This window comes from Coturnix japonica, chromosome 19 (assembly GCF_054131305.1).
Source record: "Coturnix japonica strain WE chromosome 19, WE-NBRP24, whole genome shotgun sequence".
Lineage (NCBI taxonomy): Eukaryota > Metazoa > Chordata > Aves > Galliformes > Phasianidae > Coturnix > Coturnix japonica.
The window spans coordinates 8,923,754-8,944,882 of record NC_140681.1 but is presented as its reverse complement, the minus strand read 5'-3'; the positions used below and the strand labels follow the sequence as shown (position 1 = coordinate 8,944,882).

Here is a 21,129-nt window from a genome sequence, read left to right as displayed (position 1 = left end):
AGAAACTTGTAAGCAGGTTGGTGCAGAGCTCCATCCCTTTCTTCTCCCTGGCAGTGTTCAGATATCCAGAACTCTATAACAGGGCTTCTGCATGTTATTAAATATGAGTGAGATAAAAATCAGTGCCTGCTTGGAGGGGAAGCATCTTTTTGCTGTTTGGAAGGGCTGAAATTGCTCTTGAATGATTAGAAGGTAGGTAGCTGCACCAGCAGCTTGATGGGAGATAGTTTAATGAAGAGGTCTGAAGTCAGAGCGAGGAAGAAATAATGCTGATGCATCTCTGAATTGTTTTGGTTTCTCTCTCATTCAGTTTGTGTTCTGGGAATGTCTGGAGCTGCAGCTCAGTGCTCTGTGGGGCCCTGTGTGCCCTAGTAGAGAGGAACTCGGTGGCATGCAGTGCGCACACCTGCTCGTCTGCTCCATCCGATACTTCCAGGAAATCCCAGGCAGAGACACGGCAGTAATGCTGTCCACACACGTGCTCTGCAGGGATACTTTGCAGCAGTTAGGAAGAGCCGGATTGTTTTGCTTTTACGTGGTGCTATTTTAATAAGTCAGCGCCAGCGGTAGTAAATCTGTCCTGCGGAAAAGGAGAGAGCTGTTCACGGTATAAATGCAGCAGCCAGCACAGCTTGCTCCTTCCTTCTTGTCACAGCACCAAAAATGGGTCTCTTTTGCTGTTTGTCAGCGTGTAGCTGCCAGGATTGCAGCAATGGGAAGACTTGCTTTACTTATTAAATGTTGCTGCATGGTGTTGTGGCACCTTGGAGGGAAATTAGTGAGACCTTGCCAAACAAACTTAGATTGTGTCTGCTTCTGGTTTGCTGCCTTGGATCAGCATCATATTTCCATGGCATTTTGGTGCTCAGTAAAGCTGCCCAATGTCCAAACTTGCAAAGAGACAGGATGGGAGGGATATGGAGGAAAAGCTCTCACCTCCATCCTCCCCTGCTGCCTCCATCCCTCCTGGCAGAGGGGCAGCTTCATGTGATTGTTAGTAAGGAAATATGCTTCAGAACCACTGACACCATGGAGGTGGTATTCGCTGAAAGTTGTTTGCTAATTAAAACACTCATTTGAATTTCCTGGCTGAAGTCTGGCTTCATGTAGTGAAGGGAGTTAAGCTGTACCTGGTGTTCTTTGAGAGAGGGTGAGAGTGAGGGACCTGCTTGCCTGCAGACAGGTGTGCATCAGCGATGGGTGTCCCACCTCCCTCCTCCATGGAAAGGCAAAAAGAAATTGCCCAAGAGTCTGGGAGCATAGAGGTTGTTATTCATCTGACCAATCATAGGAGCTAAATAAAGATTTTGGAAGAAAACCAACCATTTTTTCTTGTAATATTGGTTGGGCAGAACTGTACTGGAACTAAACATGGAATGAAAAGTCTGGCTTTTTTGCCAGCTCTATTTTTAGAGCCGCTGCTCCATCTTTGTGAGTTTTCTCAGCATATGCACTTGAAGCAGGCAATCTGCCTTTATTTTTTCCGCCAGGCTGTCATACTCTGCAAGATAAGGACGTGGGATGGGGAGGCTGGGGACTTACCAGATTTGACTGGAAATCCCTCTGAATACCAGGATGAGTGTCCCGTTCCAGGATGAGGTTCAGTGCGGTCACGGGCTCCTGAATGCTTTCTGTGCTCCAGTCAGGAATGGTCCTAACCCTTCAGTGCTGGAAAGAAACGTGTGTGCAATTTTAGCTGGCTTTTTGTGTCCTCAAACCGTGGCCTCAGCTGGAATGAAATCCAGCCTAACACTGTAGCACTAACAGCAGTTTGGGCTGTGGGATGGAGGAGCAGCATCTGACTTAGTGAGTGTGAGCAGGGTAGGCATTCCTGACCTGAGATCTGCTGGCTGTGCCAGCCAGGAGCCAGACGTTCCTGCTGTTGGTGTTACTCCTCTCACACCAAGCTGTGAGCAGTTCGTTGGCTCTCCCAGTGCCTGAGACCACAGCACCTGCAGGCACACTGGAGCTGCAGCCAAGTCTGTCCAGCAAAAGGCTCTGCCAGAACCCAGCAGGAGCCATCGTTTATTCCCTGTTGGATAAAGCTAGAGGAGGATTTTAGTGGAGGGAAGGTGTAACTGTGCTGGTTGGTGCTCAGCCCTGTTCCTGTGCCAAGAGGCAGATGTGCAGCTGTGAGAACTGATCCTGCAGAGAAAACTGCAGCCTGAGCTGAATCCTTTGGGGCTACTCTAATAAAGAACAGGTCCAATGGGAGGGTACGTGGGGCAGGAAAAGCTGCTCCTCCAGAAAGGCTTAGTCTCATACACCTTGATAATATGTTTTGAATTTAAGGCAGCATTTAGGTTTATCTTAATTTTTCAGCAAGTTGAAAAGAATATCTCATTCCTTTCTTGGGCTCATCAGGCTTTTGGCAGCCAGGAGCTGTACTGGGTGACCACTTTGATTTCTTTGTTCTGGGTCACACCAGTCTTTACCAGCCCCTGAAAGTAGCAAGAAATCAGTGGATTTAAATGCCTCCTCCTCACCTCTTTTCTTTTTTCTCCTTGAAAAATCATATATGTGCAGTCAGGGCTATTTTGGAGGCTTATTGTTAATAGTACTGGCCCTCTGTCACACTGATGTGTGCAGGCTCCTACACCTGGTCATAGGGATGGGCACAGAGCCGGCCTTTTCTGTCCCTTGCAGAGGTGTCCCTTTGGGTACCTGCTAATCTGGTGGTGGTGGTGGGGGTTCATGCTCATACACTACCAGCTTTGTGTGAGGAGGGACTACTGAGCTGTAAATCTCTGCTTTTCAGGCACTTAAACTCCCTTTTGGGTTGGTTTTGATGTCAGGAATTTTCTCTGATAAGAGAACTTTATTTGCCTTTAAATATCGCTTTGTGACAGGATGATGGAGTGGGGATTCTTGGAGGGAGCCTGTGTCAGCCGGGGAAGGGGGAAATTCTGCTGGGGCTTTTGTTTTTCTCTAGCACTGACATTTTAGCTCTTTAAAGAGTACATTTATTTTATACTTGGCAAGGGTGTGTGTGCACACATCGGCATCCAGACAGATGGGCGCAGCCCGGGGTTAGAGCTGTGCTGAAGCCAAGTGGGTCTCTGGCTCTCCTGTGGCTGTGGCACCTGGGGAAGAGGAGCTGTGCTGGGTCTTTTTCATAGTCAGCTTCAAAATGTGGGTTGCATGCATGAAGCAGGGCTGCAAATAAAGAGATCTGTGGCATGATGTGCGTGGTGCACAGAATGATGCTGGGCTTCTGGCACGTGTTAACAGTTCAGTGTCAGCTGTTACCCCAAGAACAGCCTGAAAGCCTTCAGAGCAGCTCTGCAGCATTTAGCATCTTTTGGTGACCACGATGCAAAGGTTGGTGGGGACCAGATTTTTGCCTCGCCAAGCCAGGATGTGTTCCCCTCTCAGGGCATTGAGTTTGTAGAGCTGAGGCTAAGCCTGAGGAGCTGCCCAGCCTCTGAGCAGCGCCTGTAGCCACAGAGTCTGTGCTTTGTTTGCATTCAGACCTGTGGGAGCTGAGCTTTGCAATCTGCCTCTCTCCAGCAGCCAGCCCATATCTCAGCCCATTTAGATAGGGAGGATTTTGCTCCACGGGCTGCTTGCATGCAGCAGGCCCTGCAGAGCAGCAGCTCCTTCCCTCGGCTCAAACACCTATCAGCAATCCCTGGTGTCTTCCCTGAGCTTCCCAAAAGCAGCGTTTCACTTAACTCTGTGTTCTTCTCTTTCAGCTCTTCCATGTGGCATATGTCCTGATCAAATTTGCAAATTCCCCTCGTCCTGACCTCTGGGTGCTGGAACGATCTACTGACTTTGGTCTCACCTATGAGCCCTGGCAGTACTTTGCCTGTGAGTATGGCCATGAGCTGAAGCTCAGCTAGGGGAAGTCATTGTACTCCTCAGGGCAGGAGAACTGTTTTGCTTTTTGTGGGGCTATGTGTATTTATTAAAGCATTGTTATCACTGCCCACCCAAATCCCTGTGGATGCCAAAGCTGGCAGCAGCAGCAGTGGTTGGGCATTATTGGTCTCTCTTCTTTGCTGTTCCCTCACAAAACCCAGTCTGTGCATTAGAAGTTCCTTCTTCCCAATTCTCTGACTAAAACCTTCAGAAATATCTGATCCTCTGACTCCTCTGTCCCAGAGGTTCTATAAGGCAGCCAGACTCTGCTACTACTCCCCTCCCCAAACCAGCAGAACTAATTGTGAGAAGTTAAGATCTACAACCAGCATTTAAAACCTGGCACGGAAGGACCTGGGAGCGCTCAGAGGCTGCCCCTCAGGGCTCGTATTTCTGACTTTTCTGTCAGCATGTGCTTCAGTTTTGCTGCAGTTTTCCCATGCAGGAAAGAGCTGCAGGCATTTTATGCACTGTGCTGCCCTATGGTAGCTCCTTTCCAGCATGGAAGTCTTCTCCTCTGCAGTGTGCTAGTGGGGACTGCTGTCAAGTTGCCTGCTTTGCTTTTTTCTTCTGTACTGTGAATTCTCTTCCCATTTGCTCCTCCCCTGGGGCTTGCTGTAGTTATGTTACTGCATGATCTGGAGCAGAGCAGGGAGCTCTTGCCCTGCATGCTCATTCCTGCTTGTAGAGGCATCACTGCAGCATCTGAAGCTCTTCCCTCCTGCAGCACTGAGCCCTGCCTAAGCCAACCCCCCCCTTGGGAAATGACATGCAGTGACTGCCCAGTGGAAAATTCCTGTGGAAATAAAGAGGTGACTGGTCCAATCCACACCGGGTTCACTAGCACAGCAAGTCCTTTGCAGGGGTCTATTTTTGGTTTGGAGAATTCTGTAGGTAGTCTAAGAAAAAACACTGTTCTGTTCACTAGGATGGTTATGAGGGGTTCAGTTCCCTGGCCATCCTGCCCCTGTCAGCTGGGAGCTCTGCCTGCAGAGGGACGGAATGACTGTCGTGGGAATCATCTGCCGGAGCAGCTGATGGGACCATGGCAATGCAAATCCTCCATGGCAGGATGCCTTCCATGGCCACCAAAGGAGAAATGGGGAGAGATTTATGGGAGTGTTTGTCTACTTGAAGGGTTCCCTATGGAGCATTACAAATGGGGACAAGTCAAGAAATGTGCTCATTCTGGCACAGCCCTCCCTGCCCTGCCCACAGCTCAGCATGCTGTGTGGGATCAGTGTTTCATGGTGCAGAGCTGCGATGCTGGGGATGAGGTCAAGGTGGAAAAGCCTTTGTTCCAGTCTTTTTTGGGGATGCCTGTTACACTTAAGAGTTCCTCCCTGCTTTCTTAGCAGTGAAGCATGTGAGTTAGCAATGAGAGAGTTGATGCAAAGCAATCTTAACCTAGCAAATGTTTAATAAGGAGTATATACCCATCTTGTTGGCCAGCATGGAGAAATCAATTCTGAATTGTTCGTTTTGTCTTACTGCTTTCATCTCTTGTTGATAAACAGCTTCAAAGAGGGACTGCATTGAGAAGTTTGGACTGCAGACCGTGGATCGCATCACCAAGGATGACCATGCTATCTGCACTACTGAGTACTCCCGAATTGTGCCCTTAGAAAATGGGGAGGTGAGCCATCATGTTTTGCATCCCTTGGGGCTCCCAGGGTTTCTGTGACTGGAAATAGAAATTAATAATAATAATTTAAAACACGTAGTTAGAAGAGTGGGCATTCAAACAGACAGAAGAGCAGCAGGCAATGTATGAGCAGTGGCATAAGGGACAGAATCATGTTATGTTCCGTGCTGGAAGTTTGCTTAGGGAACAGACTTCTGAGGCTGATTTTTTGGCCATTGTTTTGTTGTTTCAAAGGGCAGCAGACTTCTAGCTGTGTTATTTTTTCACTGACTGAAGGTGCTCTCATTAAATGGTTCCCTCTTGACTACTTACACATGCTGCTTAAGCTGTTCATTTTTAAGACAAATAAGGATGGCAGAGAATTGATTCAGTTGTCTTGAAAGAGAGTAAAGGTTGGGTTCAGCTGAGGGAGACATGCTTTTCCTCCCTGTCAGAGGATGATGCTGATTTGTCTCCCCTCCTCTCATTCACAGATAGTTGTCTCTCTGGTAAACGGGCGCCCAGGAGCCATGAACTTCTCCTACTCTCCTCTCCTACGGAATTTCACAAAGGCCACCAACATCAGACTGCGCTTCCTGCAGACAAACACTCTGCTGGGGCACCTGATGGGCAAAGCTTTAAGGGACCCTACAGTGACCAGGAGGGTAAGGCAGGCCTTGATAGCTCCTAATGAGCTGAAAGTGTTGGAGCACTAACACACTACTGTAGTGAATAAAGTCCTGCTGAATCTTGAGTAGGACAATCCTGGAGCTCATTTGTAATGATACTAATGGACAACTTCTCTTGTGCTCACCAGTATTACTACAGCATCAAAGATATCAGCATTGGAGGGCGCTGTGTCTGCCATGGCCATGCAGATGTCTGCGATGCTAAAGACCCCAGTGACCCTTACAGGTATGTTTTTCAAAATACCAGCTCTGTATAAAAGCATTTGAATTGTTGTACTAAGAATGGAACATACCGGTGTGAGTTGAGTCCTGTCCTGAGCTCCTAATTGTGCCAGTACTGTTGCTCTTGGCTCTGCCCTAGGAACAAACTAGAAAATAGTTCAGCCAAAATAGCAAAACTGAAACCTGTTTTGTCAGGCTATCTTTCAGGCAGATCAGCTCCCTGGTGTGGTTTCCATGTACACAACTCTGCCTTCCTCATGGGGAAAGAGTGCTGCAATGGGAAGGTGGGCACACAAGTCAGCACTGTTGTTGAACCCATGTTCTTCAAAGCCCAGGGTTGGTTTCTGAGCATGTTCTAAGTAATTTCTTGCTTTTCATGTGACTTCCTAAGAAGTGGAGCAGTGCTCCATAAGTGGATGGTCTCCCAAGAAAACAGAGACTGCTGTCCAGTTCTTCTCATAAGACCCATAGATGACTTATATATGTAACTAAACAAATATTCTTTGCAAAAGAACAAGAGCATGCAAAACAGCTTTATATTTTGGCTCATGGGATCCTTCCCATCCGCCTCAGCAATTTGAAATACCAGAGAGCTGCTTCGAACCATGAAAGTGTTGCTTCTTAGCCATCTGTTTGCATCCTGAATGTTGCCTTTATGAAAGGGATGGGTAGTTTCAGCTGGACGAGAGAAGCTTGTATTACTTTCTCATAAGGATCATGTAGAGCATTTGGATCTTCTAAAATAAAGTTCTAGTGAGTCCCAGCCAAGATTAAAAGCTACTAAGTGTTAAAACAAAGATGCATTGAAAAGCAAATCTGTGTCAGTGTGCTTAACTCCTTGACAAAGGAAACTTCATAAATATCTGAGCGCACAGTTCTTGTTTTTCTTTTAGATTCTGGTGTAGGCAGCTGCACTGTGTGCTCATGTACCAGCAAAAGGACTCTGTGGTGCAAAGTGATTTGGTTTTTTAGCCTAGAAATGCCCTGATGTTGATGCCTTCCAGGAAAGGAGGAGAAAATTGTTGGGAGCCTTTTCAGCGCCACTTGTGCTGATGACTCCCTGTGCCTCCCAGAATCCATCTCCTCCACTCGCATTTGGATGCATTTGGCATCTTTACTTTTGAGCCCAAACTGTGCTGTGAGGTTGCAGCACATGTTTGTAAGCAGCTGTCACATTTCACCCAGAGCAGATTGCTTTTGCCTAGAGGAGAAAACTTTGTATGGTCAGCATATAACATCTGTAAGGTCTTTTGGGAGACATGGGGACAAAGATGCTGGTTAAGCAGAAAAACTTCTAATGGTGTTATTGCACCCTATTAGCAAGACCAGAAGCACAGAGCCGTCAGTAGAAATGTGTGACACCTGCCATAACCCGGCATGACAAGAGGCATTGCAGAGGCAGCTGGGGCTCAGGACACACCGTCTCTTTGTGTTACTGACTTCAGCTGTCAGGACTGAGTCACTCCTCCAGAACTCAGTGCAACCCGTCTGAGGAGGAGGTGTCCTCTGGCAGGCATCCTGCCCCTTCAGACACTGACATGGCAGGAAGAGGGCAAGGAAATGCAGAGGGAGACAAGGAATTTGATTTGGCCCAACACTATTAAAAACCCCAGTTATGTCCCAGTCTGTCTGGGAGGTCTCTGCCTCTCATTGTAATTTCACTCTTGAGCACATGCCTGGTTTTTGTGTTGCCCAGAGAAGCAGGTTGAGCACTTCCATGGATGTGAGGTGAGCTAGAAATCTTGGCAAAGATTGGGGGACATGATGGAGCACGTTCGTGAGCTGACTTCCTGGCCATAAATGATAATGTTTATCCAGCTTTTCTGAAGTGCCAAGTTACGGAGGCTGTGCTTCCAGACGCGTTGTGTTGGCAGCATGTCTGGTCCCAGTATGTATGTGTGCATGTATGTGCAAGGACTCACGCTGTAGGGGCAGCTACAGACTCCTCTTAAGTCCTTTGAGCTATTCACAGTCATCTCTGTTTGCACTGATCTCAAATGGGCTGAATTTAGCAGAGGGAAGTCAAGTTTTCTTGGGTTGAAGGTGAACACCCGCAGGATTGAGTACAAACCTTTTTGCTGACAGACTCTGTGAGCAGTGAGATAAACATCAGCAAGGACTCAGCATATTGCAAATGGAGAGCCAGGCAGGAGCTGTGCATTGGCATGCAGCTGCTTTGGGGATGCTCTCCCCCTTTGGATCCTGAAGCTACAAAAATGCTGGGAAGAGCAATTTCCCATTTGGAAAGGGAAGCACTGGGTGTGTTGGCACCTTTGTGCAGCCTGAGGGTCCCAACGTAGGTGTCAGGTACAATCAGAAGCTGTTAGAGCAAGGGGCCCCTGGCCAGGTCCAGATCCTGCAGCACTCTTGTGCCACTCTCAGCTGTGACACAGTTACTAGAAAACTGTTTATACTGACGGCTATTGAGCATCAATCCCAATGGAAGGCTGTGGTTTTATATTTATGGCAGGATGGCCAGGAAATACGTGTGCTATGTGAATGCAGCTGCTCCCTCTTCTTCCTTGTATATATTCCATCAATGAAACATGTAAATATTGTAGCTTATGAACATTTGTCCATAATTCATTAGCAGCGTGGACTCAGCACAAGGTGCAGTAAAGCTGCTGTGATAGATGAGCTCTCTGAGAGGTCACTGCTAACTCTGAACAGCAGAGACTAAATAAATGGTTCCTTCTGCCTCTGAAGTGTGAGTAGTCATTGAGGGCCATCTTTGTGCATTCTGGGAACTGAACCAACGCTTTTCAAACATCTCAGATGGGGTGCGTGGCTGGAGCCGTGTCTTCTAGCCAGGGAGATTAGGGCTGTTTAGCAGGTTTATAAGTTCCCTGACTCAGTGACTGTCTTTTTTAACACGTATGTATTGTGGGGTTAGTTGTCATCTCCAGCTGCTGCCATGGGATGGAAAAAAGCACAAAACAATAAAAGATAAGAAAATGTTTCACTGGAGGTGTTGGGCAGTGGTCAGCCCGGTGAGGGGCGTGCAAGGGGTTTGTTACAGAGGTATGGCCAAGGTTGGTCTTCCAGTGGGGCTCCTTGTGAAACAAGGGAAGAAGAAAGTGAATGCTTCAGAGCTCGTTTCTACCACGTGGGCTCCAGCCAGCCCCTCAGGGTCTTGGTTTGTAGCCTGGACTCTCCTGGCTGCAGCCCAGCGTGTGGATGTGGGTAAGGACAGGGCATCGTGAGATTGCAGCTGCACGTTTCATGGCATCTGCATGGGGAGGGCTGCCCGTGGGGCTGGGAGCAGAGCCAGGACCTCCTGCCTCAGCTTCTTAGGCTGAAGCAAATGTGCTGGAGCATGGGGTACTGCCCGTGTTTCCCAAACTTTCTTGTCATTCCATATCTCATTAAAATGAATTCATCTGTCCATATCTCTGTCTGGCAGTTCAGTGTATGCACGCTTGCAGGTCTCAGTTGTTAAAAATACACTTAGGTGGAAAACAACTGACTGCAGCCATTGTGAAGCATGTCTGCACCTCCGTGTTTCACCCAGAATGACTGCTCCATTTGTGTCTAATGTTTAAAAAAAAATGCTTTTATTTTTAAACACTGCTTTTGAATTGGAGAAGGGAGAGATGGGAGTGGCAGGCAAGCCTGGAGGGGAAATGAGTAATTGCACAGATAAAAGCTGGAACATGCTGTATTATCCATAAGTCTAATACAACAGAAAGCATTTGTCTTGGATGGGGATTGCCTTCTGCTAAGTGGAAGTTTTGTGGGTGATGTCACTGATATTAATGAATCACTGCTGTGGTCAAGCAGGATGAAATCCATTGCTGTGCTGCCGAGCCCCAATTCACATTTCATGGGGGCCTTTCTTGCAAGCACAGGTACACCTGGAGGAGCAGATGGGCTGCACATGGCCCTGTGTTCCTCTGCAGCTCAGGGCTGTCGTTTATCCCTTTTCCACCAGCCCTGCACAGTAGCACAGACATCTCTCTGACCCTGCACCATGCAGCTCCATTAAGTGCTGGTTTGCTTCAGCTCAGGTTCCTCCTGCTCCCCCCCTCCAGCTGCCTCATGTTTGTACAGCACATCCAGCAGTGCATGCTGATTTGTGCTGTGCCTCTTCTACTACACAAAAGCAAAGCGATGAGGGAGGAGGAGAAGAAGGGGAAGGTGGTGAGTGACATTGGAAGAGGTGTTTGGCTCAGGTGAAAATAAATAAATAAATAAAACTGAAAATTAGGTACAGTGCTTTAGAAGCCTTTATTTCCAGGATGTTTGGAGAACAAACCCCCATGCTTTGTTCTTCTCCCCTGCAGGCTGCAGTGTGACTGCCAGCACAACACCTGCGGTGGCTCCTGTGACCGCTGCTGCCCTGGCTTCAACCAGTTCCCGTGGAAACCTGCCACTGCTGACAGTGCCAACGAATGCCAACGTAAGTCAGGTTTGGGTTTGGCCTCCTTCTTGCCAGCTGTATCACAGAGCAGAGGCTGACCACAATTGAAATTGCAGAGCGATGAAGTCCTTCACCCAAGCGGCGCGCTGGGAGGTGTGCAGTGCTGGGTGACGTGCAGCTCACTGGCACAGCTGCAGCACAGCTTACACGGTGGTTAATTTTGTTTAGTCGAGGCTCGCCCTGAGATCTGTGCAGGGCTATGATTATAATCACGTTTCGGTTCCTCTTGCGTGTCCAAGGGTTCACACAGGCGAGTCCCATTGCTCAATTCTGTCTCTAAGATGAATTGCACTTGGGTCTGTTTACATACACGACATCTTTATTTGTCTGGAGAAACCTTTGGTAAACGCCGACGCTGGAATTTGTGCTGCTGTGGGAGTGCAGAGCACAGAGTGTAGCTGCACCACCATATGAACTCATAGAAAGGCAGGGCAGCATGGCAGGGCTGGGTCCTACTGCCCTATGGGCAGCACCCCCACCTGGTGCTGGATCTCATAGGTGGGATGAAAGAAGCAAGAATACTGCCCTCTAAGCCAGACTACTGGAGGCCCCAGAGGTGGTAATTTCTCGTCTCTACATGCCTGCACATATTTTTGTCCTGGTTTTGTGCCTGCTGTGTTTTTTACAGTTTTAAACACAGCCTTATGGCAGAGCTGTTTCTTCTGTGCTTTTGGGCTCCAAAGTTTGGGTGATCCCCCAGATTCATTCAGGTGTACTTCCTCATTGAAACATAACCCATTCAATAGCAAACCCATCAGGAGGGGTTAATATCTTGAGATCCAGGACCCCCATGGGCTGGTGACTTAGCTAAAACCTCTCTGTGTTTTCAGCTTGCAATTGCAATGGCCATGCTTACGACTGCTACTACGACCCAGAGGTGGATCGTCACAAAGCCAGCAAAAGTCGTGAGGACAAGTATGAAGGAGGAGGTGTTTGCATTGACTGTCAGGTAGGACAGTGCTGGAAAAGGCTGCTCCAGATCCCTGTGCTTGTTTCTGCAGTCACACCTGGAGTTCAGCTCTGTGCCCCCACCCTCTGTTATCATAATTAGGTTCTCCCCCTGGAAATCTGGTCTGTTTGCCATAGGTGAAAGGAATATGCTCCAGTAATAAGAACAGCACACCTGGGCAGTAACATTTTAGCTGTACCATCTTGCTGGAGAAAGCAGATTAGTCCCATCCTCTTAGCCCTGAGCAGTCAGGGTGTTTTACCAACTGAAGCAAGCAGAATGAGCTTGAGGTCAGATAGGAACCTGGAACTCAAGCTGGAGTTATGGGAGGACGCGGAGTTTACACAGGAAATGCTTTGCTTTCAAATCAGTGTATGGAATTTTGATCAGATTTAGGCCTTCTGTGTGCTCCCAAGTCACTCCCTCTGGACCCTGTTAGGAAATCTGACAGATGAGCATGAAGCCATTTCTGCAGGCAGAGGAAATGATGCCCCTCTCACCCTCTGTGTCTTTCAGCATCACACCACTGGTGTTAACTGTGAGAGATGTATCCCAGGATATTACCGCTCCCCCGACCACCCGATCGACTCTCCATACATTTGCTATCGTGAGTGTGATCTCTGCAGTTTATAGACACCCTCCTTTACTTGGTGACCCTGGAACAGGTATCTGTGATCTCCAGGCAGCAGTGGGTTGTCTGTCCTGATGGGGATCCCAGCGTGGTCTAGTGGCTGTGACTGGTGGTGTTCTATCCTGAGACTTCCAGTGCCACTTCTGCCTTTCCAGGGGACCTGGGAGTTGTACTGTGTTGTAGCAGTGCCCCTGTTGTGCTTGTGATGACCACTGCTGTCCCCTCTGTAGGCTGCAACTGCAAGTCCGACTTCACCGATGGCACTTGTGAGGACCTCACTGGTCGCTGCTACTGTAAACCCAATTACACTGGGGAGCACTGCGATGCCTGCGCTGAGGGATACCTGGACTTTCCCCACTGCTATCGTAAGTACAGCGAGAGAGGTCATGCGGTGGCCAAGTCCAGAACCTCTTAGATTCAGCAGGTGCAGGAGCGGTCAGGGCCCTGTTTGGGGCTGTTCTCTCTCTTTATCCCATGCCCCATAAGCACTCCTGTCCTAGGAGTGGTTCCCATAGATGTGAATGAGTCTGGGCTTGGTGTGAGTTGGGACGGAACCAGAGGGTCATTGGGAACTTCCCATTTGTCTGATGTTTGATCTCCCACTTGTGCAGGAGGGAAAAAAACATCATTCAGGAGCCCAGGTTAAGAGTGGCTGTAATTGATTTTTGGTGTGGTGACCTGTGCAATGTCTCTCTCCATGCAGCTGTTCCAGCCTTTGCTTATAATGATACTGGAGAACAAGTGCTCCCTGCAGGACAGATAATAAGTAAGCACTGCAATTTTCCTTGCTGCTTTGGCAATTACTCTGCTATTATCGTGCCCTCTAAAGCAAGATCAGGTCTTCAGCTTAAAGGGATTGTAGGTTGTAAGAGACAAGCCTGACACTCAGCGGTTCTGAGAAAGGAGGCTGCTGAGCGGTTGGGGAAGGTGAGCTTTATGATCCCCTTGTTGTAGATAGGGAAACTTAGAGCATGACTGTGTTTTCTTCTGAGGTTCAAACCGTGAGGGAATGTCCCTTCTGACCTCCATATAAGCAATACCCTAAGATTGTAGAGGGGCTGTGGCTGAGCTGGAATTCAAGCTGTGTTCTCCCCGATCTCAGCCTTTGGGTTTTGATATAGACCTGTCCTGCTATGCATGCTGTGCACTCTGTGGGCTGGAAGATGCAGTGGGTCTTTGCTGACAGCCCCTCTGCACAAAGCCATGAGCAGCACTGCTGCAAGTGTCTGGGAAGTGTGTGCATTCAGCTGCTTGCTCCACGTTGCTTTCTCTGTTGTTTGGAATTCTTAGCCATGCCCCCCTCCACCTCCCTCCTCTCTGACAATCACTGCTCTCAGCTGATCTCTTCCTTTGTCCTTTTCCTTCTCTTTTCCCACGGTGTCCCCCTTCATCCCCCCCCTGTCTCATGCTCCCCAGTGTGCTGCAGATAACCTTTTCCTTCCTTCTGATATTCTAAACTCTCTATCTTCCAGGAAGGTTTTTCTTTCCTGAACTGGAATTTCTCACTTCCCTTCTTATTTCCCTGCCTCCCCCTCCCTCTGCTTGCTGGACAAGTTTTGCTCTTCCCTCCCCCAGCCCATCACCCATGCTGTTGCTGAGCTGGATGAGGGACCTGACAGGGAGAAGGGCTCGGATTCAGCAGGAAAAGAGCCAAAGCCTCACCGTTGGTAGCTGAAATCTGTGGTAATTTGTGCACAGCACGTGGGCAGTGCTGCGCCAAATCAGCCCTGAGAGAGCTGTGCAGACAGCGTTTATCTGCTCTGTGCATTGCCCTGCTGCCACACCAGCACCTTGTACACTGTTTGATGCTGAGGTTTCCCAGCCATCCTGTGACCCCATGAGCCAGCCGTGCTGCTCACCTAAGCAGGCTTTGGTTAAAACATTTGCATCTGATACGGAGGTTATTAGGGGACAACCCTGTGAGCTGTTTTCTTGCATTGCATCCTCTTTGCTGTCCTTATGGACCTCTGCCAAGCAACAGAGATCAACTGACAGCCGATCTCATCTTTTGTCCTCTTCATGTCGTTGCCTGTTGCGTGTCTCCTCTGCAGACTGTGACTGCTACGCTGGTGGGACAGAAGGCAATGCCTGCCGCAAGGACCCTCGGGTGGGGATGTGCGTGTGCAAACCCAACTTCCAGGGCACACACTGTGACCAGTGCACTCCAGGCCACTATGGACCCCTCTGCCAGCGTGAGTGACTCAGGGTTAGCGGTCCCATGCCTCCCCCTGCTCACCTCCCTGCTTCTCCCCACCCTCCATTCACTCTGCAGGGAGGAATTCTCCAGCCTCACTTCCAAGTGACAAATTCCCAGGACTTCTGCTGGTATTTTCCACCCGGCTGTGACTCTCAAGTATCCTCCCAGCCCTGGGGGGCTGTTGAGAAATTCCATATGGATATGAGCTCTGGGCTGGGCATACTTGCTGTCAGCTCTGTCCCCTGTGGTTTCTCCAGTTTCCAGCCCAGAGGAAGCAGCAGTTTGGTTCCTTTCTTAGGATGGGAAGACACTAAGAAGCTGTTTATTAACTAATGCCCTTCTTGCTTTCCAGCCTGCCAGTGCTCTGGCCCTGGTCAGTACGATGGCACCTGTGACAGTGAGACAGGACAGTGCCTGTGTCGAACAGGATTTGAAGGGCACTTGTGTGATCAATGTGCTCCCGGCTACTTCAACTATCCCTTGTGCCAGTGTGAGTATCTGTCCTCCCCAGGGTTGGGTGGGTTCCATGGGTAGACCAGTGTGCAGCAGGTCCTCTTGTGCTGGCAGAAACGGTCTAAAATGATCTCTGCCTTGCTTCCAGATCCTTTGCTAGAGAAGAGATGCACAGAGACAAGGGTGGCACAATGGCTGTTAGTGTGAGAACAGCAGTGTGCCTTTGCCAGCTGTAGAGTAGATATAGCAAAGACAGTATCTTATGGTAGGATTTTGGAGGAAGACTAGAAAGTGGCAGTGTGGGCATTTTGAAAGACATGCAAAAATGGGCAGAGATCAACAGCTTGAAAGCTTATGTGGCTGTTCAAGAGCCTCAGAAAAAGCCCCGTTGTGCCACAAGCTTTGCTCCTGGAACTCAGGTGTTTTCCCTCTGTTGCAGTGTGTGGCTGCAGTGCTGTTGGGACTCTACCAGGAGGCTGCGACTCCTCCGGGAGGTGTTTCTGCAGGGCTGAATTTGCAGGGCCACGGTGTGAGCAGTGCAGCCCTGGGCACCACTCCTACCCCCACTGCTATGGTAAGGAGCAAAGGGATGGGAATGGCCTCGTGTCAGGGTGCTCTGTCTCCCCAATACATCTGTCAGGGGAGCTGTTTGCTCCATACAGTATAATTAATGTCTACTATTTTTTAAAATACTTTTTTTAATTAAAGCATTTAAAAAGAGGGCAACAAAAGCATTAAACTGATGGGTTGGACACATGTTTTAGTACAATAACTTGCTGAAGGAGCATTGAATAGAAAAGAAATTCCCCACCTCTCAGGGGCATTTTCCTGATGGCTGTGACTCTAAATGAAACTATTCCCCATCTCTCTGTGGAATGAAGAAATGAATTTATTTTTGATATAAATAACCAAACCCTGTGGGACTTACTGATAATTCAGACCAGTAGTGCTTGGCCGTGGTTCAGGTGTTTCATTGGAGTCCTGCTCTTCCAGCTTGTTCCTGTGATTCCCGGGGTGCTGTGGACAACAACTGCAGCCCAGCTGGACAGTGCCGATGCCATGTGAATTTTGCAGGGCACATCTGCAACCAGTGCACCCTGGGCTTCTATGGGTACCCCAGCTGCACACGTGAGTAAACAAGGATCTCAGGGGTGGAAGGGGAATAGCTGCTGTTACTGGCTTAGTAATGGTTTCCCTTTCTGTAATGCAGCTCCAGGGGTTATATATGAATATAACTGGCTCTTGCAGCAGGAATCAGTTCTCTTGTGCACAGTTCACCTGGCTATCTCACCAGATAGGCATGCTTTGTAATGAGGAGACATCTCTAAGGAATGCTTCCCCAGAGGCTGTGCAGTTTTGTCTCTCCAAGCTCGTTGTCACTAACAGCAGCAGCTCAGGTCTGCTGGTTGGAAATAAAATTCAGAGTGGTTATATGGCCTCTGAAACAGACCTGTGGATAATGAATAGGTTCAGACTCCCTCTCTGAACAGGATTTGGGGTTTCATGTCAAATTCAAGGAGAGAGCTTTCCAATGATTTCCCTGGGCACCGCCTCACTCCTGCTGGTGCCAGGGCTGAGCTCTGGTTACTCTAAATGGCCCCCTCCAGCTCTGGGCAGTGTCCCCATCTCCCTCCTGTCGGCAGCCTGACTGGAAGCCAGATGTATTCTTATGTCTCCTAGCAAGAATTTACCGCTCATTAAAAAATAATCTGCGATACCGTTTCCCTGAAGCAACAAAAGAGCATCATCACCCTCTTGCACCATACTAAATGTAGATGCCTGAGCTGAAGCCAGCTGGCAGAGCACTCCTTGCAACTGCTGATGCCGGCAATATGCCTTTGAAGAGGCTGGAGGAATGGCTGAAATGGTCTCGTAGGAGTTCAGTAGTCGTTTTTTTTTCCCCTCTCCTTAAGCAGTATCCAGATTGCAGAGGTGTAGAGGAATCGAGGCAGGAAAAGAAGAGGAAAACCTGGCTTTTAAAAAATCAGTTGTTTCATTAGCAGTGCTTTGCTGTATCCATGTCCCCCTTGGCATCAGAGCAGGGAACTGAGGAGTGCTAGCTGTGCCAGGAGGGCAGGGGCAGCTCCCCAGCAGCTTGCTGACCTTTCATGTGATAGGGCAGCAGGATCACTGTGTGGTTTGCAGGAGGCAGGTTGTGCAGGAATCACAGTGCTATGGCTGTGCATGGTGCTGTGCTGCAGAGCGGCTGCCTGCATGCATCATGGCTGAGTATTGCTCCTTGGTATCTGGGTGCAAATGAGCTTTTGCGGATCAGTTGTTGGTTGCTGGTCTGTTTGGAATGAGATCACACATTCCCCTTTTCTTTAACCAAAACTTCTCCCCCTGCCACTGAAAAACACATAGATGTGCATGAATGGCTCTGATAAAAAATGTGAGAACATTGTTTTCTTAAAAGATTTTTATAAACTAGATCAAAGAATGAGTGCATTTGTTATTTATAACCTGTTTTTGACTACTTCAGTGATGGTGAAGGTCAGGCAGACAAAAGAGGTTGCGCTGGAAGGAGGCCTTGAATGCAGGAGTCTCTGTGCCCTGCAAGCCCAGCAGTTTCTCTCCCCTCTTTTGCAGCCTGCCAGTGCTCCAGGGAGGGCTCTTTGCACAGCACGTGTGACCAGGAGACGGGGCAGTGCAGCTGCCGACCCAAAGTGACAGGGCTGCGCTGTGACAGCTGTGTACCAGGCGCCTATGGATTTCCACACTGTGAAGGTAGTGGCTCCCTTCTCCTCCTGGGGCAGGGATTATGGGGTCCTGGACATGGTGTGATGCTGGTAAATGGGATGTCGTTCCCTAACAGCTATGTTGGGAAAGAAATAACTGCTTTGAGGAGCAGTCAGGATGTGAGTTGTCTCTATAAATCCCTCCTTGTGCCTCTCTTTTCTAGTGGGCTCCTGTAACCCAGCTGGGTTAGTGACTGCGGATCCCTCGCTGGCCTCAGTGAGTATCACCAGATGAACCTGCCCAACCTCTAAAGGCCATCTTATTTAGTTAGTTAGTTTGCATGATCCCTCTTTTTCTCACTTGGGCCTAAAGAACAGTTCTGGAAGCAGCCATTGCTCACCTTAGGGTAGCAGACACTATGTTCAGCCGCTGTTATGGAAATTCTCACCTGCTCTTTTCTCCTCCATTTCTCCAGGGCTCCTGTGCATGTCGGGCATACGTTGAAGGCCCAGCTTGTGACAGATGCAAGCCCTTGTACTGGAACCTGACTCCAGATAACCCTTATGGCTGCACAAGTAAGGAAATGGCAAATGCACAACCCCAAAAAGTCCTTTCCATGCTATAATTGTACAAGATTCAAACCCAAGCCAGTGGGACCACCACTGTTGGATTGAAGTGATACCTTTCCTTCCTTCTTACCATGGGATATGTCAGTGCTGGAGGCATCTGGGACACTTTGTGGAGAGGGGAAAGGCTAGAGTATGGAGCTTTTCACATGGGCTGGAACACAGATCTTGTGCAATGAGTTGTGCCATTCTCAGCCCTTGCTGAAGACCGTGCACATTTAGACTTTCATGGCACAGTGTGAAGAGAAGTCAAATGTCTTTGGCAGTTGTATCTGCAATGGTAACTGTCCAAAATGAAAAGCGAGCCCTTATGCAATCCTACCCTCTACATGACCAGCTCCCAGGTCCTGTTATCTCAGTCAGTGTCCTCTGGTGTGGTGGGTAATGTTCACCCATCAGGCTTCTTCTCAGGTGCTGAATGCTCTTCTGACTTTCTTGTTCAACTCCTTCTCTCCAGGCTGCAAGTGTGAGACCAAGGGCACCATCAGTGGAATTGCAGAGTGTCAGCAGGTGGGTTTGCTCCTCTCTCTCTCCAGGCACCTCTGGATCTGTGCTGTATTGGGTGTGTTTCAGCTCTCTCTCCAAGCATCTGCTGGAGACTCCCATCCTGACACTGAACTCTCAAAGGTCACACCACTGTCTGCTTGCATTACAATGTAGGATTAAGACCTGTCATAAATTAGGCACCTAAATATTTCTTGGTCTGGCCCAGGATGCCTGGATTTTTGTTTGCCTGCATTTTTGGGCAGTTGCACTTATCTGGCCCTTATCTGGCCCACCCACACACAGGAAGCATGAAATTCACAATGTTCCTCCAGCACCTCTGACTGGAACCCACATAGCTGAGTAATGGTTCAGCCACGAGGAGCAATGAGAGAGAATTAGCTCCCATCCCTCCTCTCTCCTAGGGCAATGGGCAGTGTTTCTGCAAACCGAACACCTGTGGCCAGTTCTGCTCAGCGTGCAAAGATGGCTACTTCAGTATGGAGAACGCAAATTACTTTGGCTGCCAAGGTGAGTCCCCTTCTGATGTTTCAGGTGATGGAAGGGAGCGTGTGGGCTGGTACTGCAGCAAGCGTGTGTGTACCTCAACTGACTGTTGGCCTTGGAGAGAAGCAGCAGATGTCCCACCTCTTTCTCTTCAGCATACTATGACCTAGAACATGTACAGGATCTTACTGGGTATCTGGAGACCCAAATTCACACTTTTACCACTGGTGAACAAAGGTCCGTAAAGCTGAGTGATGGGAACCCAGTGGTCTTGTCCTCGAAGCTGTACCCGTTCTGCCTGTTGGGAGCAGGTGGACATGGATACGTGGGGTTGGCTGCTCTCCATCATGACCATGGGAATAGGGGAAGGAGGAGATCCGGCTGCCGTCGGCCGGCCCACACGGTCCCGGAAGGGTTGGGAAAAGGGAACAAGGCCACTGCGTTGCAGTGCCTGGCTGTGAGGGCTTGCAGGCCTTGTTCCTCCCGCAGCCGTCAACCGTTTGCAAATATCTCAGCGCTGAGGTGGAAGAGGAGCTGATCCAAGTGGGGCTGGAGCCAATATGAAAACGGATACAATGGAATAAAAATAGTGGCCCCAGCCTCCCCACCCGCTGGGGTGCGCCTTTGATTAGGGACCAGGAGCTCGTTAGCGTGTAGGGAATGTAAACAGGCACTTCCTGCCCACAGGCTGCCGCTGCGACGTCGGCGGGTCACTGGGGCCGTCCTGCGAGGAGCGGAGTGGAGCCTGCCGCTGCCGGCAGAACACACGTGGGCCCACCTGCACTCAGTAAGCTGCACCTTGGGACCCTGCCTTGGGGCTGGTGTGTCCTGCATAGGGACCTGGTTGTTGGGATGGCAGCCATGTGTTGGCTGAGGTGTCCTCCTGCCCACAGTGAAGTGTCTGAAAGTAGCACCTCAAAGGGCTAAAGGGGTTGGGGGGATGAGCTGGGTGAGTCCAGAGCCTTTCCCTCTATATAAAACTAACAGTGCTCCTTTCTCTTCCCCAGACCCGTGCGGGACCATTATTTCCCTGACCTCCACCACCTGAAATATGAACTGGAGGAAGGGACCACACCAGCTGGCCGGGCTGTGCGCTTTGGCTACAACCCGCTGGAGTTCGAGGGTTTCAGCTGGCGAGGATACGCACAGATGTCCTCCATCCAGGTATACTGGGTGGCTCCATTCCAGCCCAGCTCCCCCTAGGGAGGATGCAGCCAGCAGAAAGCTGTCGTGCTTTTGGCACACATCTGTTATCCCAAGCGCTTCTCAGAGCCACATGACAGCCAGCATAAACAGCACTGTGTATATCTATAGCCTGTTTGTGGAGATATTTCCTGTAGTTCTGGGGACAGCATAGACTGATGAGGGGAAAGATCCTAAACTGGGAGTCCCCTGACATCCTAATCCGGTTAGACAAAAGTAGTCGCTTGGTGATTGCTTACAGGGATGTCTATAAACACTGTCTCAGGGTTTCCTTGTGGCTGTTTCCTCTGACTCTGCTCTTTCTTGCAACTTTCCGCATAACCTTCTCACCCTTTTCCAAAAATAAAGCAGATTCTTTGCTTCCCTATTCAGCTTAGACCTCAGCCTCGGCTCTTGCTGATAGATGGTTTGCCATAACTATGATTTTCACTAACCTGGAATTGTCTAAGCCCCAGAGATGAAGCTGTTTCATCTGTTGACTCTTACTTCTCATTGGACTCCTCTTCTGCATGGCACCTGCTGAAGTGTCACCTGTATGTGTGTTTGGGGATGGAATGTAGAGCAGTCATTCTCTGACAGTCT

General features: G+C 49.3%; 1 protein-coding gene across 4 annotated transcripts in view; it reads left to right on the top strand.

Moving 5' to 3' along the window:
- LAMA5 (laminin subunit alpha 5) overlaps positions 1 to 21,129 on the top strand; it is a 74,899-nt gene that overhangs the window by 27,027 nt on the left and 26,743 nt on the right. For all 4 annotated transcript variants that reach the window (XM_085519663.1, XM_015881489.3, XM_015881488.3 and 1 more), the window contains exons 3-22: positions 3,696 to 3,813; positions 5,382 to 5,500; positions 5,983 to 6,153; positions 6,306 to 6,403; positions 10,683 to 10,798; positions 11,650 to 11,768; positions 12,285 to 12,375; positions 12,630 to 12,764; positions 13,103 to 13,165; positions 14,451 to 14,591; positions 14,949 to 15,086; positions 15,489 to 15,623; positions 16,043 to 16,177; positions 17,639 to 17,776; positions 17,952 to 18,004; positions 18,204 to 18,303; positions 18,812 to 18,864; positions 19,263 to 19,368; positions 20,032 to 20,131; positions 20,352 to 20,508. In XM_085519663.1, the coding sequence (XP_085375789.1) occupies positions 3,696 to 3,813; positions 5,382 to 5,500; positions 5,983 to 6,153; positions 6,306 to 6,403; positions 10,683 to 10,798; positions 11,650 to 11,768; positions 12,285 to 12,375; positions 12,630 to 12,764; positions 13,103 to 13,165; positions 14,451 to 14,591; positions 14,949 to 15,086; positions 15,489 to 15,623; positions 16,043 to 16,177; positions 17,639 to 17,776; positions 17,952 to 18,004; positions 18,204 to 18,303; positions 18,812 to 18,864; positions 19,263 to 19,368; positions 20,032 to 20,131; positions 20,352 to 20,508 (2,286 nt within the window). The remainder of the gene's footprint in view (positions 1 to 3,695; positions 3,814 to 5,381; positions 5,501 to 5,982; positions 6,154 to 6,305; positions 6,404 to 10,682; positions 10,799 to 11,649; positions 11,769 to 12,284; positions 12,376 to 12,629; positions 12,765 to 13,102; positions 13,166 to 14,450; positions 14,592 to 14,948; positions 15,087 to 15,488; positions 15,624 to 16,042; positions 16,178 to 17,638; positions 17,777 to 17,951; positions 18,005 to 18,203; positions 18,304 to 18,811; positions 18,865 to 19,262; positions 19,369 to 20,031; positions 20,132 to 20,351; positions 20,509 to 21,129) is intronic.